At 48.8% G+C, this 27,007-nt stretch overlaps 1 protein-coding gene across 5 annotated transcripts in view; it reads right to left on the bottom strand.

Moving 5' to 3' along the window:
- SIL1 (SIL1 nucleotide exchange factor) overlaps positions 1 to 27,007 on the bottom strand; it is a 101,380-nt gene that overhangs the window by 48,898 nt on the left and 25,475 nt on the right. For 4 of the 5 annotated variants that reach the window (XM_030504957.1, XM_030504955.1, XM_030504958.1 and 1 more), the window contains 2 exons: positions 26,815 to 26,929; positions 22,956 to 23,091 (listed from right to left, as the gene is read on the bottom strand). In XM_030504957.1, coding sequence (XP_030360817.1) covers positions 22,956 to 23,091; positions 26,815 to 26,919 — 241 coding nt within the window. In that variant the 5' untranslated portion in view covers positions 26,920 to 26,929. Of the gene's footprint in view, positions 1 to 10,557; positions 10,670 to 22,955; positions 23,092 to 26,814; positions 26,930 to 27,007 lie in introns of those variants that run through there. The other variant, XM_030504959.1, reaches the window with a different exon arrangement.

Genomic DNA, 27,007 nt, shown 5'->3' with positions numbered 1-27,007 from the left:
ACGCACTGGAGCAAAACATATGTAAGCAATTACACAGCTTCATGTGCTGTTAATAGAGAATCATACTCTTAATAGCTTTTTTCCTAGAGAAATTAATGTTTTACTTATTGTTTTAGTAAGTTGCATTTGGGAAATGAAACTCAATTAAAAAAAACATCAAAACAAGTTTATATTTAAGCAATTTTGTGACCTTTTCTCTCCTTGACACCTCAGGAAAATGAAAGATGTCTATCCAAATAGAATGCACTGCGTGTGTGTGTTACTGAACGGTCTCACTTACCAGAGATCTCCAAACCCTAGATCTCATCTTGTCCTACTCCCTTGCTCCTTATAAAGAGAAAGAAGAGTTTCCATTCTAATTAATTTCCCACCTCCAAATTAACTACCCAGTGAGTGGAAATAGCTGCAAACCCCCTGCAGAAAAGGCTATCGCTGGTGGAGGAGGAAGCCAGCAAACTCCTTCCTCCACAACCAGTTGTATTCTTTTCCCATACTTGGGAATTTTTTAAACCACAACTAAACTGATTTGAACATGTGTTACTGTATCAACTTGGCTTGATGGATCCAAGAGAAAGCCATGGGGTTTAAGCAGACCACCCAGCGCCGCCAACAGAGATGTGCCACCCGCCTGCCCCTCAATCACTTCACTCAGCCTTTCACCTTGCAGCCGAAAAGTAAAGGCAAAGTACTTCCAGAGGGTAAGAAAACCCTTGTCACTGCACGAATGACAAGGGATTTATTGGGGATAAATGTCAAAGCAAAGTGACAGCTTTTATTTTCCACGCAAGAGACACTGATCCTGTGGCAACACGCTGCTAGGAGGGTGTTATTCCCGTTCTCAATCTAATCCTTTTATCAGCTGTGGAAGCACCAGGAGAGGCTTTGCTCTCCCACACAACCACTCTGACTTTCCCGGCTCTCTGGAGAAGCCAGCCCCCTGCCTGGCTGCTGCCCACGTGTCCAGGCATCCACAGCTTAAACCTGGTCTGTCGGAGGTCCTGCCTTCATCTTCCTTGGATGTGCTCCGTCCGTCCTGAGAGTTCCTTAAAGTGACACCGAGGAAGAATTAATTTATAGCCCTGCTCTTTTAATCTTGGTCAGCCAGATTTTTTCAGGCATCTGTTTATTTCTTCTTCTAATATATTAGATGGAATAACAGCCCCAGAGTCGGCTTCAAGGCAGCAACTCACTCACAGGGGTTCTGCTGACATTTATAAACCGATGCTATTCCCCTCTTGTGCTTTATGTTATCAGCTAAACCTGTCGACTTAAATTATTGCCTTGTAACCAAATCACAGGTATCTGTTATTCTGTTGTGTGTACATTGGTGAAGCTTTATACCTATATCAAGCCTCGCAGAGAGGGAAAACAAGGTGATAAATAAATAAACAAATGGAAAACAGAACATGCTTCCACCACGCTCACAGCTAAGGCAAGAACCAGGCACGTTATATGCAGGATAACTAAAAGCTGCTGTGCTGAATATACACCACGTAGTAATATCCAAGTAACTCCATTTCTCTCTTTTGAGACCCGCCAAGTGACCAACTGTGTTTCATCACCAAATGAGAACAGTCTCATCCTGCCTGGCTCTTCTCCAGTACATTATCCCATTTAGTGTGGGCCACAAGTGGTTTTGCAGTTCTGCACGCGGACAAGACTGAGCATCAACACATGACACAGCCACAGGGAGGCATTAAAAATAACCAGGTAGGTTTTACATCATACACAGATACTCAAATCTCATAACGAGATGATGCAATAACCCACTGCCCTCCTGGAGCAGCTTCCCCATCCCCTACCTACCCCTTGCGCCCTGAGCTGGGACACACTGACCTGCCCAGCAAGAGAAACCCAGGAGGGACACGAGACTCTCCCCCTCCAGAAACACATTCCAGCACCACTCTGTCCTCTACAGCAGAGAAATGTCCCCAGGGAAGGCTTCTGCAAGCAGAAAAAGGGTGATTCCGCTCACTGAGGCAGATTCCTGGCTTCTCCCCAAGTAAACATCCTCATTTGCCATTGCAAAATACCCCAACAATATAAATCTATTCACGGTGCGAAAACAAGCTACAGTTATGAGTTGGTAACTGGCTCTGCAGCTCTCAGAAATCGCTTTTGTATCTGAGAAGCACCAGATAACATCTACCTTTCTTTACTCTTTGTTTCTCTCAGCACAGGGGCGTGAGGAGAAAGGGACTTTCTGATACAGGTGACAGAAGAATCTGCAAATCAATCTGTGGATGTTCCCAGCAAAGCAAACCAGCGGTGCTGCAATATTAAAAGCAATAAGGCTGCACAAGACTGAGAGAGCACCCTCAGAAAGAGATCTGATAGCACTGACCCTGCTCCTTTAATAAAATAATGATTAAAAAACCCACAAAGAAGACATATTGCAGGAAGCAGCAGAGCTCTGCTGCATGAGTAGAAGGTGCTGAAGCGCTGGCACAGGGTGCCCAGAGAAGCTGTGGCTGCCCCATCCCTGGCAGTGTTCAAGGCCAGGTTGGACACAGGGGCTTGGAGCAACCTGCTCTAGTGGAAGGTGTCCCTGCCCGTGGCAGGGGTTGGAGCTGGATGAGCTTTAAGGTCCCTTCCAACCCAAACCAGTCTGGGATTCTGTGATTGCTGGCACCACCAGCTCCATCAACCACCAGTGCCCCTGGTGGGTAACTGGGAAAGACTGGGGCATCCCATGCTGGGCATGCACAGGAGGACACAATCACCCTGGTGCTGACTCTCACTGCCTGCTCCTGCCTGGGGAGAGGACAGGACTCACACAGGTGCAGTGCTCGGGCTGTAGGAAGATGCTGCCTGTTTCTCATGCTGAATGCTGGGCTCAGAGGAAAACTGAGGAACCAGCCCCAGTGCGGTGGGGCTCAGCCCTGGCTCCGGCATCCCGGTTAGCACTGCGAGCAAGGAAACAGCAATGCTGGCTGCAGGTTTTGTTGTTTTCTCTCCGGGTGAGTCATACCACTCCTTGGATTGATTGTTATTTCAAAACAGAACATTTTTAGATACAAAAGGAAGGGAAGATGTGTAGAAGCACAGGTTAAGAAGTGATGGATTATGGATGGGAAGAGGAAGCCCAGAGCCTGAATCTCATTTTGCTATTTCCTGCCCTTTTCCATTCATCTACTGCCTTTTGTATTAGTTTGCTTTCTGGCACTCACTGCTCTTCCCAATTAAGCACCACTGGAAAAGGTCATTAATATGCTACATATCACCCCTTCCAGAGAGGTTTAACAGCATCAGGCGTGGAAGCTTCCCCCGGTGTTTCCCAGTGCACCTTACTCACTACGCCAGCAGCGAGGAAGCTGTGGCACCCACGTCCATGATTCAAGTAGAAACTCCTACAATGCTGATGAAATGCTTTACAAAGCCACTTTGTGTGCATCTCTTAATGCCATTAGTTCTGCACTTCTGCTGGGAAACCCACAACTGCCTGTCAGGCACAGCACAACCTTGGAGAGGCCCCATCCTGGCCACTGCCTCTGATTTCTCAGGTCCAAACCATCAGTGACAGCAGGGGCTCTAATTACTACTGTAATTATAGAGAAAACTCTTCTGGAATCACCGTTGTGTTTGTCATGTTCATAAACTGTTCCTTAAGCACATGCTTGCAGCATCCATAGGGGATGGGATGATGGAGGAACCCCTGCCACGACCCACCGTGGCCGCTGTCATCCCACTTCTCCCAGGGCCGCCTGCCTCTGCCTAGGAATGAGAAGTCCTGATGGTGTCAGGCTGCTTTTATCACCATCATTTTGTCTTATCACTGAACCCTGATACAAAGATCCTGCTATGCAGAGGGAGGACAAGGATAAAGAGACATCCTTCCCTTCCTCCAGTTACGGAGGAAACCATGAGAGAGTTTTGTCCTTACAGCACAAGCAAACAACTCAAACTGCTGTTTTCTTCTGCCTTCCAGAGCACGCAACAAATACTGAGCAGCAGGAAGAGCCTGATCCCCAGGGCACAGTCATTGAGCTCTAAGCAGCAGCTCGCACCAGTGTCTTCCAGAAATGCCTGAATGGGATCAATTGTGGAGAGACTGAACCAACAGTTAAAAAAACCTTAACAAAATCAAGGATGTTCCACATAAGATGCTTTTGCTGGTTAGTTTGACAAATTTTTATGTAATACTCCAAGCTATGCTAATAAATATCCTGCAATTTGACCTGTCAAAACAGTGATGTCTAAATACAATGTCTTCTCCAACACCAACTTTGTCCACGCTGCAGTGGAGCCGGGACAGAAGCCACCTGAAACACTTCCAAGCTTGCCAAGGTGAAGCTGTTCCCAGTTCAACACCCAGCATTGCTGCTGGAGCAAAGCCATCCCTAGGAAACCACAGCATTGCCCACTGACACATCCCATCCCAAAGTGCCACCGTCTCTGCTCCTGCACAGGTTCCTTGTGTCCCAAAGAAGCAGCACTGCTTTCTGCCGGGCTTGAACCCTACGTGAACAGGGTGCAGGAAAAGGGCCATTCCCATTCCAGTTTCTTATTTAGCAAGAGAAAAGTGACTTACTGGTGCTTGCTGGGCTATTGGTTTCCCATGGATAATCCAGAGAGATCACGGTGTGGACTTGCGGTGCCAAGCGCTCCTCACAACCAGGATTACAGGAAGACACATGCCCACAGTAAAGCTTGGGAGAACTTTTCTTTCTCGCATCCTATGATTTTCAATGCCAACCACTTGCTTGCTGCAGTAATAACCATGCCTTTAAACACCATCCATCAGGCCTACAGCCCAAACATTTGTTTATCTGAAAAGGGATTTAGAGGCACTCTTTTGTCTTAATGCTGAGAGGTCTTCTCTGTAATTTGTTTCCTTTGGCAGATACAACGAAAACGTTTTAGAAGCGATGCCAGAATCAAATCCCTCCTTCCGTGATCTGAGCCGCAGATAGAGGAGAACAAAGCAGTGCAAGGAACGGGCTTTCCAGTGAGTAATGCTTGGTTAGACATGTGAAAGCATCGGTTAAATGTGGACACTCAGCTGGACAACCACTCACCACTGCCAATTCCAACCCACCCAGCTCTCCCATGGCACTGGTATTCATGTTCCCTCCACTGATCCGCCAGCGCCAGGGGCCATGAGCCCGGTTATTCAAACCAGGAGCACCCTGCGAGCTCCAGGCTCCAGCTCCTACCACCTCCTGCCAAACCACCCACTGCCTGTGCTTGGCTTTGCCTCCAGCAGCAGGAGAGCAGAAGGGGAGGGAGAGGAAGGTGAACCCGCAGTGACAGGCGAGGGACCCAGCAACGCTGTGCAATGGGTCTGTTTAACTCGCTCCTACCATCACCGGCAGCCAAGATTGTTCTGCACATACCCCAGCCCGAGCTCGCTGCCTGCCTAAAATCCCATCAAACCTTGACCTTCTTGGGGCAAGATGAGGACAAGAGGGCTGGCTCTCACACAGGGCAGAGCATGCACCTCCCACGAGGTGCCTGCAGCTTCCTGGGATAATCCGAGGCAGAAAGTTCTGGAAGCGAAGGCGGATGCTAGCAAGGTGCCTGGGGAGGAGGACTTGTAGGGAAGGAGCAACAGGAGGGCTTGGGAAGGGACATATGGTGCCTCTCTGATGGGAGTCGCTGCTGTAGCATCTGTTGATAGATCTGCTGCTGCTTGGCAGCAAAAAGAATCAATATAGGAAAGCTTCATATGGCAAAGGGCCCCTTGCAACAAGTGCTTCTGCCCTTCCACCTCCCTCTCTGCAAAGGCATCTCCCTCCCTTGCACTGCCACAGCAGAAAATACACCAGGAGAAAAATACTAGCAGAGAAAGAAGAGGAAGGGTTGCCCTTTTGTAAAATTGGCAAACGCACATGTTCTCACTTCATAAGCAAACCCTTATCTCCAGCTTCGAGCCAGGCATTTCTTATGCATTACCACATCCCCTCGGTGCAGCTTGATGCATGTGCTCAGTGCTTCAATACGAAGCGCTTAATCTATTTTCTCTTCTGATATTGGGCTCAATTCTGTGAACTGTAGCAGTTTAGGGGGGTTAATCCCACAAAGGTCCAGGCAGCAGAAGAAACACAGAGATCAGAGGTGTCCAGCCACACTCTGATTATCTCAGCTGTCAAAGAGCACACCAGGCTCCAGTGCCCTGGTCTCACCATGTCACCAAGTCACCATCCAACAGAAACATTATTTACAAAAGCCAGTTTTAATCCCTCTCTTACTCACTAAGTTATTTATCCCCAAGCCTAAGCTACTTCATGATGTCACTGCAACCTACTCAATAGTTGTCATCCCACAGGTGGATTTGTTACACCAGAAAGCCCAGCCGGGATGCTGAAGGCTTATCTAGGTTCAGAGAAGATCAATGCAGAACATAGGCAGAGAAGGATGAGGGAGATGACCACGAGAATTGAGAACCTGACAAAAGGAACCAAGCATGATATTTATCCTGGGAAATTTTAGGCATCTAATACCTTTTTGAGCAGAGAACCATTAGGTTCTTTACTATGACAGAGATGAGCACTTCTTGCACATCATTAACCAGAGCTGTCTTCCACTCTCACAGAGCACTTCTTTCTCTCCCCAGTGACTGTTGAGATGGCCACCACAGATAAATGTTAGGGCAGAGAGAACCACCCCTAAAGAACCTGACAACACAAAGGCATGAAAAGGACACAACTGCTCTCTGGGGAGGGATAATGCATCAGGACCAACACCAGTGTGAAAACCATGAGGTCTAAGCTGGCCATGGTTGGAAACGAGGAACTGAAGCCTAAGATTGTGCAACAGGAGGAAGAACGGGCAATAAAAAGAATCAATTTCCAAGGAGAAGGCTGGGAAGCTCAAAAAGGGGTCTTTATGACCAGGTCTTAGGAATTTCTGTTTCTGTCTTCAGCTTCTGTGTTTATAATTCAATCAAAGCTGAAACGGAAAAGATAAGACACATACACCAGAAGCAAACCCAGCTCCCTTCTCCCAGCCCCAGCTCCCTCCAGGAATGATTCAGGACATGCTGAATTGCTGGCAGTTAAGGTGTGCAGCTTATTGACTCGGATTGCAGCTCTACTCAGTGTGTGTCAACTGGCTCATCTCACGCTCTCACACCAGCAGCTGCAGTAACATCCACGCACCAACGCTTCCCCAAGCCCAGAGCATTCCCTAGAGCCAAGAGAGCCCAGATCCGCCAGCAGTTGGGCCATATTTTCCTGGTTCATCACTGAAAGGTGCCTGATCTGAACTGTGTGGCTGTGAGACAAATACAGGCTGGGCAGAGACTGGATGGAGCAGCCCTGAGGAGAGGGACTTGTGTGTTGGTTGCTTAGAAGCTCCCCATGACCCGGCTTCAGTGTGCGCTTGAGCCCAGAACCCCCCTGTGTGCTGGGCTGCACCCCCAGAGCGTGAGCAGCAGGTCAAGGGAAGGGATTCTGCCCCTCTGCTGCGCTCTGGGGAGACCCCCCCTGCAGTCCTGATCCAGCTCGGGGGCAACAGCACCAGAGGGACGTGGAGCTGCTGGAGCGAGGCCAGAGGAGGCCCCGGAGCTGCTGCGAGGGCTGGAGCAGCTCTGCTCTGGAGCCAGGCTGAGAGAGCTGGGCTGGGGCAGCCTGGAGAAGAGAAGGCTCCTGAAGGGGAGACCTTAGAGCAGCTCCAGTGCCTGTCTGGACGGGGCTTGGAGCAACCTGCTCTAGTGGAAGGTGTCCCTGCCCGTGGCAGGGGTTGGAACTGGAGGAGCTTTAAGGTCCCTTCCAACCCAAACCAGTCTGGGATTCTACGAGACTAGCAGAACGTATTGGAGAAGCCCGTCTGCCACCTACACTGCCAAGCTATAGTGAGAATGAATTTGAATAATAAAAATTGAAATAAGAAGCAGCCTTGGAGAGAACATTGGTATAGTGCTTTCCAAAGCTTCAATTTAAAGCCATGTTTCTATAGCTATTGCAGTCATAAGTGACATTAGCCTAATTGTCAAAAGAACTTGTCAACACTGCATTACTTAAGACAGACACTAAGGCCTTGTTTTATCTCGCAGGTAGATCACTACAAAAGAATTTGTGGCACGCTTGGTTCACAGGCAAATAAATTGTCATTCTCCCTGGGCTCAACCAGGGGATGCTGGTTTATAACCACATGAGCAGCCTCACATTTCATCACTGCGCACGCTGCGACTGAGGTGGGATCCAGATCCACAGTGGGGTTAGATATGGGAACCCACGCGGAGGTGCTTTAGATGGGCCACAGCTGGAGATGGGCACCCAGGGACACAGAGCCTGCCATTTCCCTTCCACAGACAGTAGGTAAAACATTCAGTCCAACTCCTAAAGGCTCAAATCCTCCTATTGATGGTGCTCACCAGCTGACCCACAACCAGTGGACTGTGATTTCAGGGCTTAGCGGAGAAAATTGAGAGTAGAAGTAGAGAATTAGCTTTGCCTCCTCAGGAGTACAAGCAGGAGATTGAAAGTGAACTTGCCTGGCCTGATTTTCAGAGGTGCTCCAAGGGCGAGTCAGCAGAAAGCAAAGAAAAGAGAGGCTGTAACCTGCATCTTCAGAAAAAAAGGTGTTTGCATGATCCACCTCCCATCACATCCCACTTCAGGGAATTCAGATGCTCTCGGGAGCCTGGGTGCATTAACGCTGGCACAGCTTCATGCTTCTCATGTGCCAGTCTCAGAGTTATTTGCAACAAGTCTAAGATAACAACACTGGTGCCATGGCATAAAGGCTAGCCCGAGACTCACAGTGAAAGCTGAAAATGCCGTTTTATTCGCAGTTATCCCTGCAGGAACAGCAGCATAACCTCAATCCCAGCTTTGGAATAGAAATGGGCTTGCAGAGGAAGCAGCGGGAGCGCAACCCTGGGCTGCAGGCTCAGGGCAGGAGGGTGGCTTTGCTCTGCTCTGGATCCTGCACTTGCAGAGAAACTAAATCATTAAACCAGCCAGAAATGTCCCTTGGGAAGGAAATCCTCTCAAAGATAAATCAATAACTCAGTGTAATTTTAGCATGCAGCCAGGAGAATTTACATTGCCAGGAAGGCTGAAAGCTCTGCCACAGAGACAGAGCCACAGCATCATCACACGGCACATCCTACAGCGGAGCCCTGCGCAGGAGCTCAGGCTCAAGGGATTCACTGCAAAGCCAAGAGCCTGGGCTCTGCTGTGCCAGGACCCCTACGGACCCAAAACGAAGCGGCAGCAGCAGGGATGTGGTGTGTCAAAACTCCCTTGTGACAAACTCACCCTTCCCGGGGTGCATCCCAGCTGCCCTCCTCCACAGCAGTGTGGATGCTCCCTGAAGTCGTGGCAGCGCTGGCAAATGCTCCTGGATCTTATAGAGTAAGAGCTGTGCCAACATAAAGCGCAAGCTAAAAGGAGCACAGGAGTACAGGGCAGTGCTCCAGCCACCACCTTCACCCCCTGGCCAGGGCTGCAGGGGTCCCACCAGCCACAGCACCCGCAGAGTAAGGCAAGACAGCGATGCGCTGCGGCATGCTGTGATTAATGAGGCTGCAATTTATGGCACTGTATTAACACAAAGTACACTTGGACCAATACATTCAAGGAAACGAATGACACTTTACAGCACAGTTCAACACCAAGCAGTAACTTCAGTACAAAGGAAAAAAAAAAGGCCCCTCATTATTCAGTGGCTGTTCTCCTCCCAGATTCTCAGGGTCAGCTTGGAGGAGAAGGTGGCCTGAATTACATTTTCCTTTCCAGAACATCAACAGAATTGCTAACTAGGTCCCAGCAGCAAGGTCGGAGCTTGTCCGTGGTTGTATATGTCACCCCCTCCCAACCACCAGCTCCAGCAGACAGCAGCACTGGGGGCCCAGGGAGATCTCAGCTGCCCGTGTTCCCTCCAGAGACACAGCACCAGTGCCTCTGCCTTGTTTTTGCTCTGGCGCCCAGGATTTAAAGTTCCAGTATTTAAAAGGTGGCTACAAAGAAGATGGAGACTCCCTTTTTACAAGAAGTCCCATGGAAAAGACAAGGGTGATGGGGGAGATTCCAAGTGGACACAAGAGGAAAAATTTCATGATGAGAACCATCAGCCATTGGAATAATCTCCACAGGGAAGACGTGACTCCCCAGTATTGGAGAGGGTGGACATCTAGTCTAGATCATGCTTTGCTAAGAAAGGTCGGACCATATGATCCTTGAGTTCCCTTTCAACCTGGGATTCTATGATTCCCCAGCATGGATGGATAAACTACAACTAACTCAAGGCCAGGCTGGACACAGGGGCTTGGAGCAACCTGCTCTAGTGGAAGGTGTCCCTGCCCGTGGCAGGGGGTTGGAACTGCATGAGCTTTAAGGTCCCTTCACACCCAAACCACTCTATGACTCTCTAACTCCTCAGAAGCCAAAACTGGCCTCCACAAAGCACAGCATGTTTTACATGTCTAGGAGCCGAATCTTAAACAAGACAAGCCCAATCCAGTTGGCAGCATTTTACTGCATACCCACATCACCTACATATTGTTGCAGCCAAAGCATCTGGTAGATGTGGAGCTGGCTTGAGGGCCATGCACAGAGGGCTTGGCAGCAGCCTGCCCACGGGCAGGTTAAGCTACAAACACATCCATATCTGCCTGGATTGCCCTGGAGCAGGGCTGCTCATCAACTGCTGCACAAGAGCTTGAGGCACGTGCAAACTCTCCCCACACACAGAAAACTTCTGTTACTGATCGTTCTCCTTCGTGCTTTTAGGACTTGCCATGTGCACACACATACATATGTGGCCCTCTGTCCTCTTCTGTACGTGCTCTTCCCCTGCTGCAGCCCACCTGGAGTAATGAGTGCATTTTGGACCACCTATACTGGCCACAATCATGTCATCCCTCACACCTCCCTTGGTCCCAACAAGCTCTCAGACAGATCTGCCCATGCTCCATCAACACTGATGTGCTCCAATGAGCCTGTATCCGAAATCCAACCCTACAGCAGCTACAGATGTGGTCTGTGATTCCATATTGTTCCATCAAGAGTGGACTTTGCACCTCTGCCAAGATCTGCTAGCAGAGCTGCTCCAAGGGGCAATGTCAGAGCTCATGAGCAATCAAGCTCATGCCAGCATGAGCTGAAGATGCAGGACGACCACCCCAAACAAAACCAGGACAACCTGTTATGTTCCTATGATGCGGAACATGAAGCTGCCCAAGAAGCCAGAGCAGAACTCTGTGAAGACAACACAAAGAGGAGAACTCACAAGTGTCCCTCCGTGTCTGACATAAAAACCAAAACCAAGACTAAATGAATGGTCTCAAGTTCAGTGCCTCAAGGTTGCCCTCCTGGGCTATGAGCTGCAAAGCTCTCCTGATGGCTTCCAGGCTCAGCAGCAAGAGGGAACATGCAAAAAGCCAACGCGGTGATGATCGGGAAGACAATAATCCATCACACAGCAATCTGCGTGCACCCAGATGTCCTGCAACACAATTAGAAATCAATAGCAAGACGCAGCAACCCTCAGCCACTCAGTAAAACATAAAGAACACTTGTAATATTGATTTTAAAACTGCCTCAGAGAAGACAGTTGCAAAGGAGCCCAAGAAAGCGAAGTAAAATGCCTGAATTGAAGCCTCTTTTTCTTTTTTTCCTCAAAAAGACATTAATAATGGATTTTCAATGCAAGAAGAAAAACTGAAACCCACACCAGATTCTCCTGGTAATAACAGCTTTCTGCAAAGCCCAACTATTAATGTAACAGGGACATCCATCAATCAAACACACAGAAAGTACTTTGCGAGCTAAAAAAGGAGCAAGCAAACATCTGCTTTTGGCAACTTAAATTTTGCCCTTAAGCACAAGAACACAATAAATTATCAGGAGGTTGGGCCTGAACTCATTCTCTTCCATCCTGGAGCGCTAAATACCGAGGCCAGGGGTAAAGGTACACAAACACGCTGCTGCTGTGATTTGTGCTTGACAAGAAAATGGGACAAACAGGCACAATTTCATCTGCAGACTGAGGAGCTCTTGAAAAACACCAGTGCAGTTCTCAGCACCAAGAACGCAGCGAGCTTCTGACAGCAAATGAGTGGCAACACCAGCAACAAGGTGACAGTGAACTATTGTGCGAGCCCGTGGCTTTAGCAAGCACCTTTCTGTAGTTAAGTTCTTGTGAGCCCTTTGTCACCCACCTCCAGCCATCCTCAGCCTGTCCACGAGTGTCCACACGCTGCAGCAGTACCAGGGTGGGATGACCACATGGAAACTTGCTCCGAGGTGACAGTTGCATCCCTCCTCACTGTGGCTCTCCTCTTCCTGCTGCTACATGCTGATTAAGGCAGGTCACCAGTGCCTGCGTTTCTCAGTGCTCTCATCAAGCAACGCTCCACATTTCGGGTCCATCTACGCAGCCAAGCACTGACTGGGGTGTGAGCAGCAAACCTGAGAAAAGCTGGAGTTACACCAAAAAACCCAGCTGCCAAAGAAGGTGACTGGGGTGCCCCTATGCCTCCAATATTCCCTCTTTTTTATGACACAACAGGTCAAATCAAGTGCTGGAGATAATGAACAGAATATACTGATTCAACCAGAAGAAGCTGCAGGCATCACTTCAACTAAGCCTTAATAAATTCTGAAGAGTGACACTATAAAATGACATTATGGAAGTCTATATTTATTGTCTCCCCATGTTTTCTGTATCCAAGGTGCCACATTACACTTAATAACAGTTTTCCTCCCCAGCTGCCAGTGTTGCAAATCCTACCTGACAAGCTAACAGTTGGGGTTAACCCCCCCAAACACACACATCTCCAAGCAATGTAAAGCTTTGGTGGTGTGAACAGGGATAAATGACTAAACCAGCACTGCCCAGGTGAGTACAGACTGTCTCCTCATCTCTTGCGTGTGCTGGCTCCATAGGGCTCACTGCGATGCAGCAGGAGGGGATTTGTGTTCCTGCTCTGCCAATGGTAGCGATGCAGATGAGAAGCAGCCATTGTAGGAAGGTACCTTCATGCACAGCGGTTTCAGAGCAGAAGCACGCTGAGAACAGCAGAGGAGCCCTGCCAGCGAGCTCCTGCCTAGTACCATGGCAAGCTCTGTGCAAAGCACCAGGAGGTCCTCACGGAAAACCATGGAGAACCAGAGTCCTGATCCAGCTCTGGGGCAACAGCACAAGAGGGACGTGGAGCTGCTGGAGCGAGGCCAGAGGAGGCCCCGGAGCTGCTGCGAGGGCTGGAGCAGCTCTGCTCTGGAGCCAGGCTGAGAGAGCTGGGCTGGGGCAGCCTGGAGAAGAGAAGGCTCCTGAAGGGGAGACCTTAGAGCAGCTCCAGGGCCTAAAGGGGCTCCAGGAAACCTGGAGAGGGGCTTTGGACAAGGGCCTGTAGGGACAGGACAAGGGGAATGGCTTTAACCTGCCAGAGGGGAGATTGAGATGAGCTCTGAGGCAGAAGCTCTTCCCTGTGAGGGTGCTGAGGCGCTGGCACAGGGTGCCCAGAGAAGCTGTGGCTGCCCCAGCCCTGGCAGTGTTCAAGGCCAGGTTGGACACAGGGGCTTGGAGCAACCTGCTCTAGTGGAAGGTGTCCCTGCCCGGGGCAGGGGGCTGGAACTGGAGGAGCTTTAAGCTCCCTTCCAACCCAAACCAGGCTGGGATTCTGTGATTTTTGCATATTACGGACTGCACAACAGTGAGGTAACTGTAATCAGCAGCAACCCAGTTAGCAGATTAAATGATAGTATAACTAATGAACAACAGGTAGCTTTGTTTCAAATAAGAAAAGCAGCAGATTATATCAAAATGCAAATGCATCTTAAAATACAATCTCAGTGATAACTTAAAGGCGCTTTTAGAACCACCAGCAGACAGAAAGGGAAAGGTTTCACTTGGGCTGAATGACAAATCCTAAAAATAAAACCTGATCTGGGGTTAAAATGTAAATTGTTTAGATCTATTTATTCACACCCTGCAGTGTTGGGAGACACACGTGGCCTCATGTTTCTCCTTTTACTTTGCAGGATCACAGGCACATTCCTGTTGTTGGCATTGCCGCTTTCAAGGTCTTTGCAACCCTGGGAGATCTCCAGCAGCAGAAGAGAAGCAATACCAAGTGGCAGACTGCATACATTAATTCAGTATTCACATAACATCCTGTTGCAAGTGAATGACCCCAGCAAAACTTCCTGCAGTCTTAAGGAGCAGGCAGAAAAACCAGGAGAGAAGGAAAAGCATCTCTGGGCTGAAGAAAGATCTTTTGCATCAGAAATGTTCTCCTTAATGAGAATTTCCTTCACCAGCAGCACACTTAGTCCTTCCAGAATGTAAACACAGCATAAAAAATTAAACATGAATGTACTGTTGTAAAAGTTCTTGCAATAAATGGGGATTAGTTCTACAAGACATCAAGACAGACCCAAGGAGATTACATTTCTTTCCCAAGCTTATGCTGGTAAAACAGAGCTGGAAAAGTAGAGATGTGTGTTATTTTTTGACTCAGAAGCTTTCTTGAAATGCCAGAGGAAGCTGTTTCAGGAAAGCAGAGACAGGAAAGGTTACATTGAGATGCGCTCTTAGGCAGAAGCTCTTCCCTGTGAGGGTGCTGAGGCGCTGGCACAGGGTGCCCAGAGAAGCTGTGGCTGCCCCATCCCTGGCAGTGTTCAAGGCCAGGTTGGACACAGGGGCTTGGAGCAACCTGCTCTAGTGGAAGGTGTCCCTGCCCGTGGCAGGGGGCTGGAACTGGAGGAGCTTTAAGGTCCCTTCCAACCCAAACCAGTCTGGGATCCTATGATACCCTGCAGCTCCGAGCTCACAGTGTGCAGCTCACCTGATGCCCAGCATCTGTGATGATGCCTTGGTGGGAATTCAACACTTCCCTGGCCACAGAAGCAACCTCCGGTGTTTCAGGGGGATGGAGGTCTGACCCATGGCTAAACAAGCATGCACTGCAATGCCTGGATGCTCATCCCACAAAACAAGATCGCGCATTTGAAGCGTGAGGGAGTTGCTCTGATTTGGTCAAACCTCCAGAACCATTTCAGTGCCTCTGGAACCCAAGTCACAGTTTCTGAAAAGCACTTTCCCATAATACCCAGATAACAAAGCCAAGCTCATGGAATGGCTTGTTTGCTCTGGAAGCAGAAGGGAAGATACTCAACTTGGAAATTCAAGTTAACGAAGGCTGGATGTACTCCCAAAACGTTTTCCAGGAGGGAAACCATTTTTCTTCCAAAGCACCATTACAAGCTTGAAATAAATGCGCAGACTTTTAGATAAAGACAGAGATAAAAATAGGCCTGTTATTAAATACCTCTTCTTTAATGAGGTTCATCCTTCTAAGCAGTCACACAAAGGTTATTAACGTTATTGCAGAAAATACAGCTCCACTTGCACATAAAAGCCATGGCGAGATATTCCTCATCACCCAGCACACATTTAAGCATCTCTCAGGAGCTCGCGCTCTCACAGCATCCCTGGCTTGGCAGAAAGAAGATAAAAGAGAGGAATGAGAGATGTCTTCCCTGGGAAACAGTCTCTCTTCTTTCAAAGCACTTTTTCCCCTTCCAAACAATGTAAATTTAACCAGGTGAACGATTCCCACTGCTTATGTCTCCTGCTACACAGCTGATGTACTTATTCTCTTCACTAATGCTACATTTACATTATAATAACACCAGGCAGAGCATCATTAAAGCAAAGTTCAAATATATTTTGAAAAATGCTTCTTAACCTGCTCCTATTGCACCAAAAAAGCACCACTTGACTCAAACTCCTCCATCTCCTGGTGTATAACCACTGCGCTTAACCCGTAACACACTGCGAAGCACAGAGTCATGCACACAGCGACCAGGAGTCACCATGCGCCTGGTGTGAAAACACAGCATTACACACTTGTCTGGGTTATGCCCAAAATCCAAGCCCATGACTATGTGTTAAAGAAGCTGCAAACTTTCATCTCGGCTGCTCAGAACCATCATTAGTATTTGGCTGTATGCATATCACTGCAGAAGACCTCCCAGATCATGGAAAAGCAGATAGAAAACACAGTGAACACGTTTTCACCCAGATCCCAGGAATGATTTAGTACCAGAAGCTATACAGCTCTGAGGTCCCACATTAATATAACTTTTATATGTATATATATACACACACATTGCATTTACAACATGCCACAAAATATATAATCAAAACTGCATTACTACACTTGTCAAATTAGAGAAGCAGAGCGTTTTTGATAAAATGGAAGCCTTGTTTATTTTAATGTACATGTCCAGTTACTGGCCTATAAATTTCTGTTACTTGCTACAGCTCCCCATGTGCTGGGCTGCACCCCCAGAGCATGAGCAGCAGGTCGAGGGAGGGGATTCTGCCCCTCTGCTGTGCTCTGGGGACACCCCCCCTGCAGTCCTGATCCAGCTCTGGGGCAGCAGCACAAGAGGGACGTGGAGCTGCTGGAGCTTTAACCTGCCAGAGGGGAGACTGAGATGAGCTCTGAGGCAGAAGCTCTTCCCTGTGAGGGTGCTGAGGCGCTGGCACAGGGTGCCCAGAGAAGCTGTGGCTGCCCCAGCCCTGGCAGTGTTCAAGGCCAGGTTGGACACAGGGGCTTGGAGCAACCTGCTCTAGTGGAAGGTGTCCCTGCCCATGGCAGGGGGCTGGAACTGGAGGAGCTTTAAGGTCCCTTCAACTCAAACCAGGCTGGGCTTCTATGATTTCTTAGTGGAATGACAAAGGTTCTGCAGCTCTCCTGGAAAAAGTCAGCTTTGTGCCCAAGGACCCAGCCACTCTCATCCACAATGTTTCACAAGTGTTTCAACACACAGGTCCAAGGCTACAACCCTCCCGGCATCACCTCCACTGGCATCTCATTGGGATGCTGGCAGCAGCTCCCAGATCTCCCTGTGCCTTGCAGCCAGGAGCCCAGCCCCTTGTCTGCACACTGAAGGGACATCATGACATGGACAGGGTGTGCATACCCGGAGGGTGCCCTCCCACTTCCCAGCTCAGGGAACCTGCCGGTGAAGAAAATCCAAGCGGATAACACAGGGCAAGGCTGGAGACAGGTAACAGCACTGCCCTCATCCGCACGGCTGAGCTGGAGGGCAAGACGCTCGTACTGACAATATTACCCTGTCCAAAAGCTGGTGCCCTTCAAACACTCCCTGCTCCAACAGAGGTTTGAGATACGCTGTCCCAGTGGCTCTCAAGCATTCCAAATCCTGCCCTCTTACCAGCAATGGGGAAACACTGTTATCTCTCTTACGCAGAGCTAAGTCATGGAGAGAATTTGACAGGTCTGCCCTCCAGTGCCACACACCAGAACCAAAGCTGCCTGTGGAGCTTCAGCCCTGGCACTTCTGCCCGAGAAGAACTTCAGTGTAAAGAGTAATTAAACACAAGCCAGTGTCACGGAGACCAGGTATCCTGTGATGACACTGTGGTATCAGTGAAGGCATGAAGTCAAGGAAAGCCCAGGAGAATGGGGAAGCTGAGAGAGGAGAGCATGAGGGCAGGAGGAGGTAAAAAGGAGGACATGCACAAGATACACTTAAGATACCAAGAGCTTCGTAAGCAACAGGTCAGATGGAAAACAAGAAAAGGAAGAGCTACTAGTGGCCATAACTCTATTTCCAAGCACTGAACATTTGAAATTGCTCTCAAGACTGCCTGGGCTTTCCTACCTGCTGTAATCACCCTGCAGCTCTCTCTGTTGCTGGCCAGAGAAGATTATAATAACTCCACAGTTGAGATTTTTTTCCCCTCTGCACATCAGTAACAAGTTATTTTATACAAAAAACGTGGAAAAGCAGCATTTCATCTGGTATAAGTGAGGGTTTTCAAATCCCATTTGCCTTCCCTCTTCATGCAAATCTGTGCTGATCTGATGAGGCTCCTATTTCCTGGATTACAAACGTCAAGCTTTGCAGAAACGAGCATACCCTTGTGTCTTAATGCCGTATTTCACAGCCGCCTCTTGACTGTGCTGACACAAATATTCCAGAGACCCGCACACGGCTGTTTGAGATAGGTCTGGGTCACTGAGAAGCCAGAGGTTTGGACAGATTCATTAATTCAGCAAAGCAATTAGCAGGAGCCAGTGCAGCTCAAAACATCCTGGTGAACAGCAGGAGCAAGATACCCACTGTCAAGGTGTAGGAAATCCTCACCAGCCATCACATCACCCACAGGCCCTGCCACTGGACTCCTGAGCCAAAGGGGTCCCTCCTGCCATTACCTTCTGCTCCCAGCTTCACAAACCTCTCCTGGGCTTAGAGCAGTGCTGGCTCATTCAGCTCTGAAATCTCTTGAAAGACAAAGATTCACAACTGAGTCATTCCCCATCCCGAGCCTTGTTCTTCCCAAACCCACAGCAAGTCCTTCAAAGCAGCTTCTGAAATGACCTCCCGAATGCGAACGTTTGCTTTGAGAACTGTGTTTCCCTATGTGTAAAACCTTGTTTATGCAGTAGATGAGACAAGGAAAGACCTGAGACAAGCATGAGCAGCAAAGAGAGCTACTGACGGAGAAAGCAAGCCGAGGATCCGTGGAAGCTGCAGCAGTGGATATTTAAATGCTAAGCAATGTATCATCAGCTCCCCGCTGAACTTAAGATGGTTTCGTCTTTACAGAAGCAGCAACAACAGCATGCTCACATCAACTTCGCTCCGGCAGTTTGATCAACAGCAGCAGTCATGGCTTCTTATTTTTTAACTGCAATATAATTAGGCACTTAGGAAAATGACTCTGAGCAGTACAAATGCTATAGAGTAACTGCAAGTATCAGCACAGAGCTCTGCAGGCCAGGAGTTCAACCACAGCTAAAGGTACAGGCCAGGAGACAAGCGGTCCGAACCAGAGAGACCCAACACTGCATCATTTCCACCACCAACACAAGGTTTTGCTCTGGAGCAAAGGAAGCCTTGCCATACCCCTCTCCAATGGGAAGTGTGCAGAGTAGACTGATAATATTCTGGTATTTTGGGCAGATGAGGTTCTCGCTTGGTCCATCTGGATTTGGAAACTGGACACATGAATTCCCACCTTTAAACTGCCAGCGAGTCTCTGCTGCACCAGGGAGCAGGGAAGTGCTGCTGCAGGGGTGGACAGAGCCCATCTGCAGAAGCACTGCACAGCCTGGCCCCCCCAACTACTGGGCCCTGCTGAGAAGGAGATGATTAGCCCCCTTTTTCTTTCCCAGTTAAACCCTTGCCTCTTACATCCTTTCTCTTTATCTTCACAATGTCTTCCCAGAGGAGCCACTTCCCACCCTGATGTCAGGCGGAAAACCTGCTGGTCAGTGATACGACTACATGGTCAGAGCAATTCAACTTTCAGTCATCACCAGGAATGCTAAACAAAACAGAGGGAAACAGGGTACCCAAACAACAAAAGCAGGTAATTCCCAGGCAGTGAGGCATTCATGTGCCCTAGGACACTGAGGGCCAGATTTGAGGTCACCTGGAACTGTGGAAGAAAAGCTTTTTAAAACAGAACCCCAAAGAAAACTCTAATTGATGGAGACTGTCAACACCATCCAACCCTTCATCTGTGCCATCCCAAAGACTAAGGATCAGCCTCTGGTTGCCATAACCATGAGGCAAGATCACCTTGCAATGTGGTAGGGTGGTTCTGTGTGCTGACAGACTCCACGCACTTGGCAGAGCTTAACATAAGAGGCAACAAAAGCAGGTCACCTCTGCTATGCTTCTCCAGAGCTTCCAGCTCACAAGGGGACTATCACCTGGCAAAAGCACAGTCAGAAAGGAGGAAGACATCACAGGAAGCACAACTTCAAATTCTGTGTCTGTGGTAGAACTGTTACCTGGCCACGAGAAGTGATCTGACCACGGGTGTGAACACCCGTTCGGAGGACATTGCAATCCCACTCGTAGGCTGAAAGTTCCTATGGACTCCCACCATGAACAGAAGGAAAAACCCTGCAGATGCCTTCTTTGTTCAGATAATACCAAAATAAGTAAAATAGACGTGCTGGAAGACTTTCCAGGGCACACGTACCCTTTCTGTCTAATCCTGATGCATTATTTAGTGCCAAGTGAGAAAACAGAAATGCCTAACAAAGTGTTAAAGGACTCTCTGAAGTTTCCCCAACCTTTTGACAGCCCATCAGCTTCCTGGCTGGCAGAAGAGACAACTGAGCTCCTTGCTTCCAGATTATAGGCAGCAGAACTCTTAGGGTAACTGTCTCTCTGTGTTTGCATCCAGCTACCTCCAGCAGCTTGAAGCGTGCTTGAAGTGCAAGAGAGCACTTGATCAAAATCCAGCTCACACTGTAGGCAGCGAGAGAGCAACCGCACAAAGCAGTGTTACATATACAAGAACAATTGAATTTGGCGGAGGGATTTGACAGGTTACAGGTTGATGACACTGCTGCAGTCTCAGCGGAAACACAGTTTGATGCAATTAGCAACAGGGAACTAGAAAAACAGCAGAGCAAAAGTGGAAATCCATGTATAAAACATGAGCAACTGCAGGACTGGACAGAAGCATAAAAATCCTCAGAACAGGAACAAGATGAAACAGGAGAAACACAACTCTGAGCTCCCTTCCATGATTCAAAACTGAAGATTCAGATTTTAAATCAAAACATTTGCTTCCCCAGGAGAAACTGGCCCCATTTGCTGCACGGATACAAGGGAAGATGGTGTGGGGCATTCAGCAGAAGTGGGAAGCACAATACATGCTTCGGAGCACCATGCTGAGCACGCACCAGCCAGGACTCGGCTCAGCTGCAGGTGACTGAAATCACAGCAGAAACCATCAGAGAGGCAGAGGCACCAGATTAGACACGCTGCCAACGTGTGCGTCTGCTAAAGGACCAACACACACGTCCCTCGCGCAGCCACGGTAGCTGCTTCCCTCGTCCTGCAGGTCAGCTCCCCCCCAGCATGGACTTGTGCTGGCAACAGGGAAACCCTCGAACTCACAGGCTGCAGGGATGGGCTCGTGGTGGCAGCGCCTTCCCCAGCCTTGCTTCAGGGATCACACGTGCCAAAATCCACAATGCACACACCAGGTTTCACTTCAGAGAAACCAACAGCAGATAAAGGCCCAGGCTGGCAGGGGGAGACCAAGGAAGACTCCTCTTTCTGACATGTCTCTCCCCAAATCTGCACACACACCTGAAATGAGGCTCTGCAGCAGCTAGACAATGAGGCAGGCCACCATTTAACCCTTTTACAAGAGTAACTGAAACTCTTCTCTGTGAATGCTGACAAGCTCCCCACTTCCACAAGCCTTTCACTGCATATGCCCAACGCGGAAATGCTACAAAAAACAACATGGAACAAGACACCCAAGCAAGGGAAAAGTGCGTCCGAAACAACAGCGTGAGCAGCAGGTCAAGGGAGGGGACCCCCCCCCTGCAGTCCTGATCCAGCTCTGGGGCAACAGCACAAGAGGGACGTGGAGCTGCTGGAGCGAGGCCAGAGGAGGCCCCGGAGCTGCTGCGAGGGCTGGAGCAGCTCTGCTCTGGAGCCAGGCTGAGAGAGCTGGGCTGGGGCAGCCTGGAGAAGAGAAGGCTCCTGAAGGGGAGACCTTAGAGCAGCTCCAGTGCCTAAAGGGGCTCCAGGAAACCTGGAGAGGGGCTTTGGACAAGGGCCTGTAGGGACAGGACAAGGGGAATGGCTTTAACCTGCCAGAGGGGAGACTGAGATGAGCTCTGAGGCAGAAGCTCTTCCCTGTGAGGGTGCTGAGGTGCTGGCACAGGGTGCCCAGAGAAGCTGTGGCTGCCCCATCCCTGGCAGTGTTCAAGGCCAGGTTGGACACAGGGGCTTGGAGCAACCTGCTCTAGTGGAAGGTGTCCCTGCCTGTGGCAGGGGGGTGGAACTGGGTGAGCTTTAAGGGCCCTTCCAACCCAAACCAGGCTGGGATTCTACAAAAACCAGGAATGGTATTTTTCAGGCCTGCAGGTATATACATATTCTGCTTCAATAAGGGTGGTGGGGATCTGCTGGTCTGAATACTGAGCAGGGGCACCACACGCCCTCCATACATAATGGTACAAAAATGGAATATAAGTATATAGTGCAGCTTTGTGAAATTTAGGGGCTTTTGCAAGACACTTCTGTTATACAAAGATTTACATTTGGAAAAGTGCTTCTGCTGTATCTGGCAGAAATTTCAAGACAAATGGATCCCATATTTATTCATTCCATGATAATACTGAGCACAGGATAAAGCTCTTACATTCAGAGCACTTTATAAAAATTAATTACTACTTAGTTCACCCTTCGGAGGTGGGAAGGTATTACACCTGCATATACATGAGGACACCAAAGCACAAGTGGATTAAATACCTTGTTCACGACCCCAGAGGCAGGCAGGCTTACTGATCATCCTAATTGCTGAAATATGTGTGCACACATGCAGCTGGGTGTGTTTAAATGGGCTTAGCCTCTCTAGAGCCCTTGCCAGCACACGGGTTTTTGCAGTGAAGTCAGCCTGCTCAGTTGGTGTTCCCTCACCATCCATATCCCATACACATCTAATAAAAGACACCAACCCAAAAAAAGGGAAGAGATTTTTTTTTTGGTGGGATGTACAGATAGGGATAAAAGCCAGATTTCAAACAGCCAAGGAACAGAAAACCCATTGTTAGGAAGCTGTGTGGTGTTACATGGACGGTTCTTAATCAGATTGCCACTGAGCAGCATTTCCCCAGCCCACACCGGAACACAGCAGACCTGGGATACCACGTGCCAGCAAACGTTAGAAAATCTGTCCCTTGACAAGGGTACAAAGGGCTTCTGAGCTAGTGACAGAGACACATCACCACACCACACACCCCCAGTGTGACTGGCAGCCCACTCGACCTGCTCCACTGAACTGAAAGCACTGGAGCAACCGCTCCCATGGCCAGTGGTTCAGTGATGGTCTCCTGCCCCTGTCCTGGGTCACTGAGCCCATACCTCTTTGTCACACCACCAGCAAAAGAAATCAGCAGCATGGGAACAAACAGGCATCTGAGTTTCTGCAGGGCCCTGGCAGCGCTGGCAGGAGGGGGTTTAGAGGGATGCTTAGTGTGTTACCTGGACGGAGGGTCTGCCACTGATGTGTGGGGTAAAACACTTCCAGGTCTTCAGGATCAGCATCATCTTCTGCTACCGCCTCTTTCCCACTGTCATCTTTTATGTCGCTCTCTTCTATTTTTGTAAGGGCAAACTCCTTTTGGATAGAAGAGATGCAGCTCATTAGCAATTGCATCTGGGTAATTTAGTGCCGGCTGAGAATACAAAATTTTTTCCCTTGCCAGCAGATTTCTTGGGGTTTTTTTCACATCCAAAATTCTTTCCACATGGTTAAATTTAGATTTCAAGTATATTAAAGGTTAAACATGCATAACTAGCATGACAGTTGTGCTGAACAAAGCAACGCAGCTTATTGCCTATTCCAGCACAGGCTGCAGGTTTCAAACAAGGTTTCACAGAGCTTCACCTATATTCCAGCCAGAGCCAGGAGCCCGGGCTATTCTTAGGGTTGTGTAATGTTGTAAGACCCCGTTTTCCCTTGCCTAAAAATATGTCAAACTTTTAACTTTTCCAGCTGAAATTTTCCACGCGAGTGGAACGCCTCAAGTGTTGTTTTTTTTCTTAAATGCACTTATTTCAGGCTTGGAGACAATTTCAGCTAAAATAGTTCAGCTATTTCCAAATTAGGACATGGGGAAAACACACCGAGCTGCCCACACAATAAGAACACGAGCATCCTTCCCTCCACCCATTCCCTGTGTCCTCTAAGTCTTTTAAAACAATGAGGCAGCGATTCAATCACCACCTACACTGCGAGAGCAGCACAAGAAACCTGGAGAGGGGCTTTGGACAAGGGCCTTTAGGGACAGGACAAGGGGAATGGCTTTAACCTGCCAGAGGGGAGATTGAGATGAGCTCTGAGGCAGAAGTTCTTCCCTGTGAGGGTGCTGAGGCGCTGGCACAGGGTGCCCAGAGAAGCTGTGGCTGCCCCAGCCCTGGCAGTGTTCAAGGCCAGGTTGGACACAGGGGCTTGGAGCAACCTGCTCTAGTGGAAGGTGTCCCTGCCTGTGGCAGGGGCTTGGAACTGGATGAGCTTTAAGCTCCCTTCCAACCCGAACCAGTCTGGGATTCTCTGAATGGCAGAGGTGTGGTAGATCAGCTACCATCAGTGGTACAACATTAGGCAAAGGCAAAAAACAAGGATGAAAAGCAGGGAATAGAAATCCTCATTGAGAGGGAAACCTCACTGCTCACTGGAATGTCTCCCCAGGGAACTGGTGGGAGTCATGTAAAACCACAACGGATACAATTATCGAGAGTGCATAGTAACAGTAAGTAATGACCTCGTGCTATCTCACACCAGCCATTAACTGCTCCGAGAGCAGGTCTTTGCTATTCTGGTTTTCCCAGATAAGCCGCGCCAGGCTAATTGTCCAGACAGCTCCGCTTCTGTTGCAGGGAGCATTAACAGCTTCCAGTATCGCCACGAACGCCACCACTGAATAATTTCACATCACCAGCCTATAGGGAAAGATTATTCCTAATTGTTGGCAATTAGAATAAGAGTTACAGCTCACTTGGAGAAGTGTTTTGGTATTAATCTTTAGAATGATTGCACTGGGAAAAAAAAAGAAGTCAGTGAAGAGGTTAACTGGGAACTTCAGGCCGTGTTCTGCCTTCACTTCTTCCACTTCTTGGGAAAAGAAATGCATGCACATTTTCTGGCAGAATCTAGTGCTTTGCATATAAATATCCATTATCCAGCCTAGGAGAGTGTTTCTGAGGAAGAGAAATGTCAGCCTGAGCAAAACACGCACGATTAGCAGCGACAGTGGGAACGCAGGAAGATGGTTGACAAACCTATGGAATGTTTTTATTTTAGCTGTCAAAAGGGATTGAAATTTAGGAAACGCATGGGAAAACAGAGCTGAACTCCTGCCTTCACTTAGTGCATCAGAGGCTTGAAATTGTTAAAATCCTGACAAATGCTTGAAGCTCAGTAACAATCATAACCATAAAAAGGCAGGTTCTGCAGATGAAAATCAATGTTAACATTTTCTGAGCCAAGACTCAACAGGACTAAAAATAAATGAGTCAGAGCAGTTATTATTTAGCTTATTTACACTGCTATGTTATTATCCAAGAGGGACTTCACTATACAAGCTATTGTAAATTTACCAATAGGCCTCCGAGTGTGCTATCTCTTGAAACCTATAATGGAGACAGCTGATGTTTACTGGCTCTGCTTAAGAGCAGTGTCATGGTCTAAACGTTCAGTAAGGATAAAAGGGTGTGACTTGGTGCATTTAAATGTTGCTGTCACTGCTTGGCCCACAGTTGCTCTGCAACACCCCAGTTTCATTAGTATTTCTGGCAAAAATGGGCAACCACACACAAGCAATTGTGCATTTATGCGGAAATTAGGTAGAAGCCTTTTCAGTTTGTTTTTGTAATTAAAATAGGAGGAAGAAAGATGTTTTCTAAACAACAACAGATATTTCCTTAAAGGCAAAAAGCCTCCTTGCTTAACAGTCTGAAATCAACGGCAACAAGCTGAAAACCTCAGCAGGGAGGATCTGGGACAACCTGCAGCCTGTCTGCAATAAAGGAGAGCTGGGACCACCGTGGATCCATGGTAGGGGGACTAATCACCCGCTGAATCACAGAATGGTTTGGTTTGGAAGGGAACTTTGATTTCATCTAATTTCAACCAGTGCCTCGCCACTCTCACAGGGAAGAAATTCCACTAATCCCATCTGCACCTCGGTGTCAGGCTGCCTGCCAATTCAGGCTCCATCTCCAGCCTCCTCCCCTCCCTTTCTGAAATAAAGCCACATTATCTCACCATTATATGACTCCAGGTGGGCCCAAGGCACTGGCTGGTGGTGAGGCCCTGGCACAGGGTGCCCAGAGAAGCTGTGGCTGCCCCATCCCTGGCAGTGTTCAAGGCCAGGTTGGACACAGGGGCTTGGAGCAACCTGCTCTAGTGGAAGGTGCCCCTTCCCCTGGCAGGGGGTTGGAACTGGAGGAGCTTTAAGCTCCCTTCCAACCCAAACCAGGCTGGGATTCTGGGATTCTATGATTTATACTGTAACCTGTCCTTTGTATTTTTTCACAGCACAGCCCCCACACCGCTGCATCACAGAACTAACAGCCCAGCAAGCTCCAGCTCAAAGGTAGGAGCGAGTGTCCAGGGACACAGGGTTGCGATCCCCCATGCCAATGTTGCATTTTAACCCACAGCATTAATTAAACTAGAAATCCACCACCCTCTACTGCCCAAGCTTCCTCAAGGAAGCTTTCCAGATCTGCTGCCTAGAGGGACCTGGCACCTGGGGCTCAGCAGCAGACTCCAAACCAAGGCAGGAGTTCTGCACCCCTGTACAACACAAAGGGGCAGACAGCATCTGCTCACCTCAACTGCAGCTTCAAAATAACACAAGTAGCAAAATCCATGCACGAGGGACACAAGGACCTGTGAGGATGCTCTTCTAAGCCTGACTCACTTGCAGTGACTCAACAGAGACACAGCTAGGAACCTAACTGAGATCACCTCCATCCCTCTTCTTGCCACTACGTCGCACTGTTAGCTTTGCCGCCTGCCACGGGGGAACATGTGACAACTCCAAAGAGGAAAAGGGACATCTAGCAAACAAGGGAACTGCCTAAATTGTGCTGTTCCTGTTGCAAACCTTCTGGATTGAGCATATTCTCAATCTCCTGGGGTGAGGCAAGCAGAAAGAAGCTCTTCTGAAATGCTGGTATTGCAGACCCACTGTGGAGGAGGCAATTCACCTACAACTGCAACATCGTGCTCAGCACCACAGAGGGAGCAGGCAAGGCTGCCACCCCACCAGAGACTCCGGTGGCTGGACAGCCCTTGGCAAGCAGGGCTCTCAGCAGAGCAGCCAACACTTACAGGCACTCTGTCGCTTAGGCTTGACCAGGAGAACACTGCAGAGACCACCAAGAGCAGCAGGTTGACTTTGGCAGCGGTGGAGAGGAGACCGGCCCAGCGAGACATTGCCACCAGCCTGAAAGGCAAAGGAAAACAAAATCAACAATGTTTTAAATCCACATTTTCACAGATGACATTGTACATGACATTATAC

This window comes from Strigops habroptila, chromosome 12 (genome assembly GCF_004027225.2).
Source record: "Strigops habroptila isolate Jane chromosome 12, bStrHab1.2.pri, whole genome shotgun sequence".
Taxonomy (NCBI): Eukaryota; Metazoa; Chordata; class Aves; order Psittaciformes; family Psittacidae; genus Strigops; species Strigops habroptila.
The sequence above is the reverse complement of the archived record's forward strand: the minus strand, read 5'-3'. Positions and strand labels throughout refer to the sequence as shown.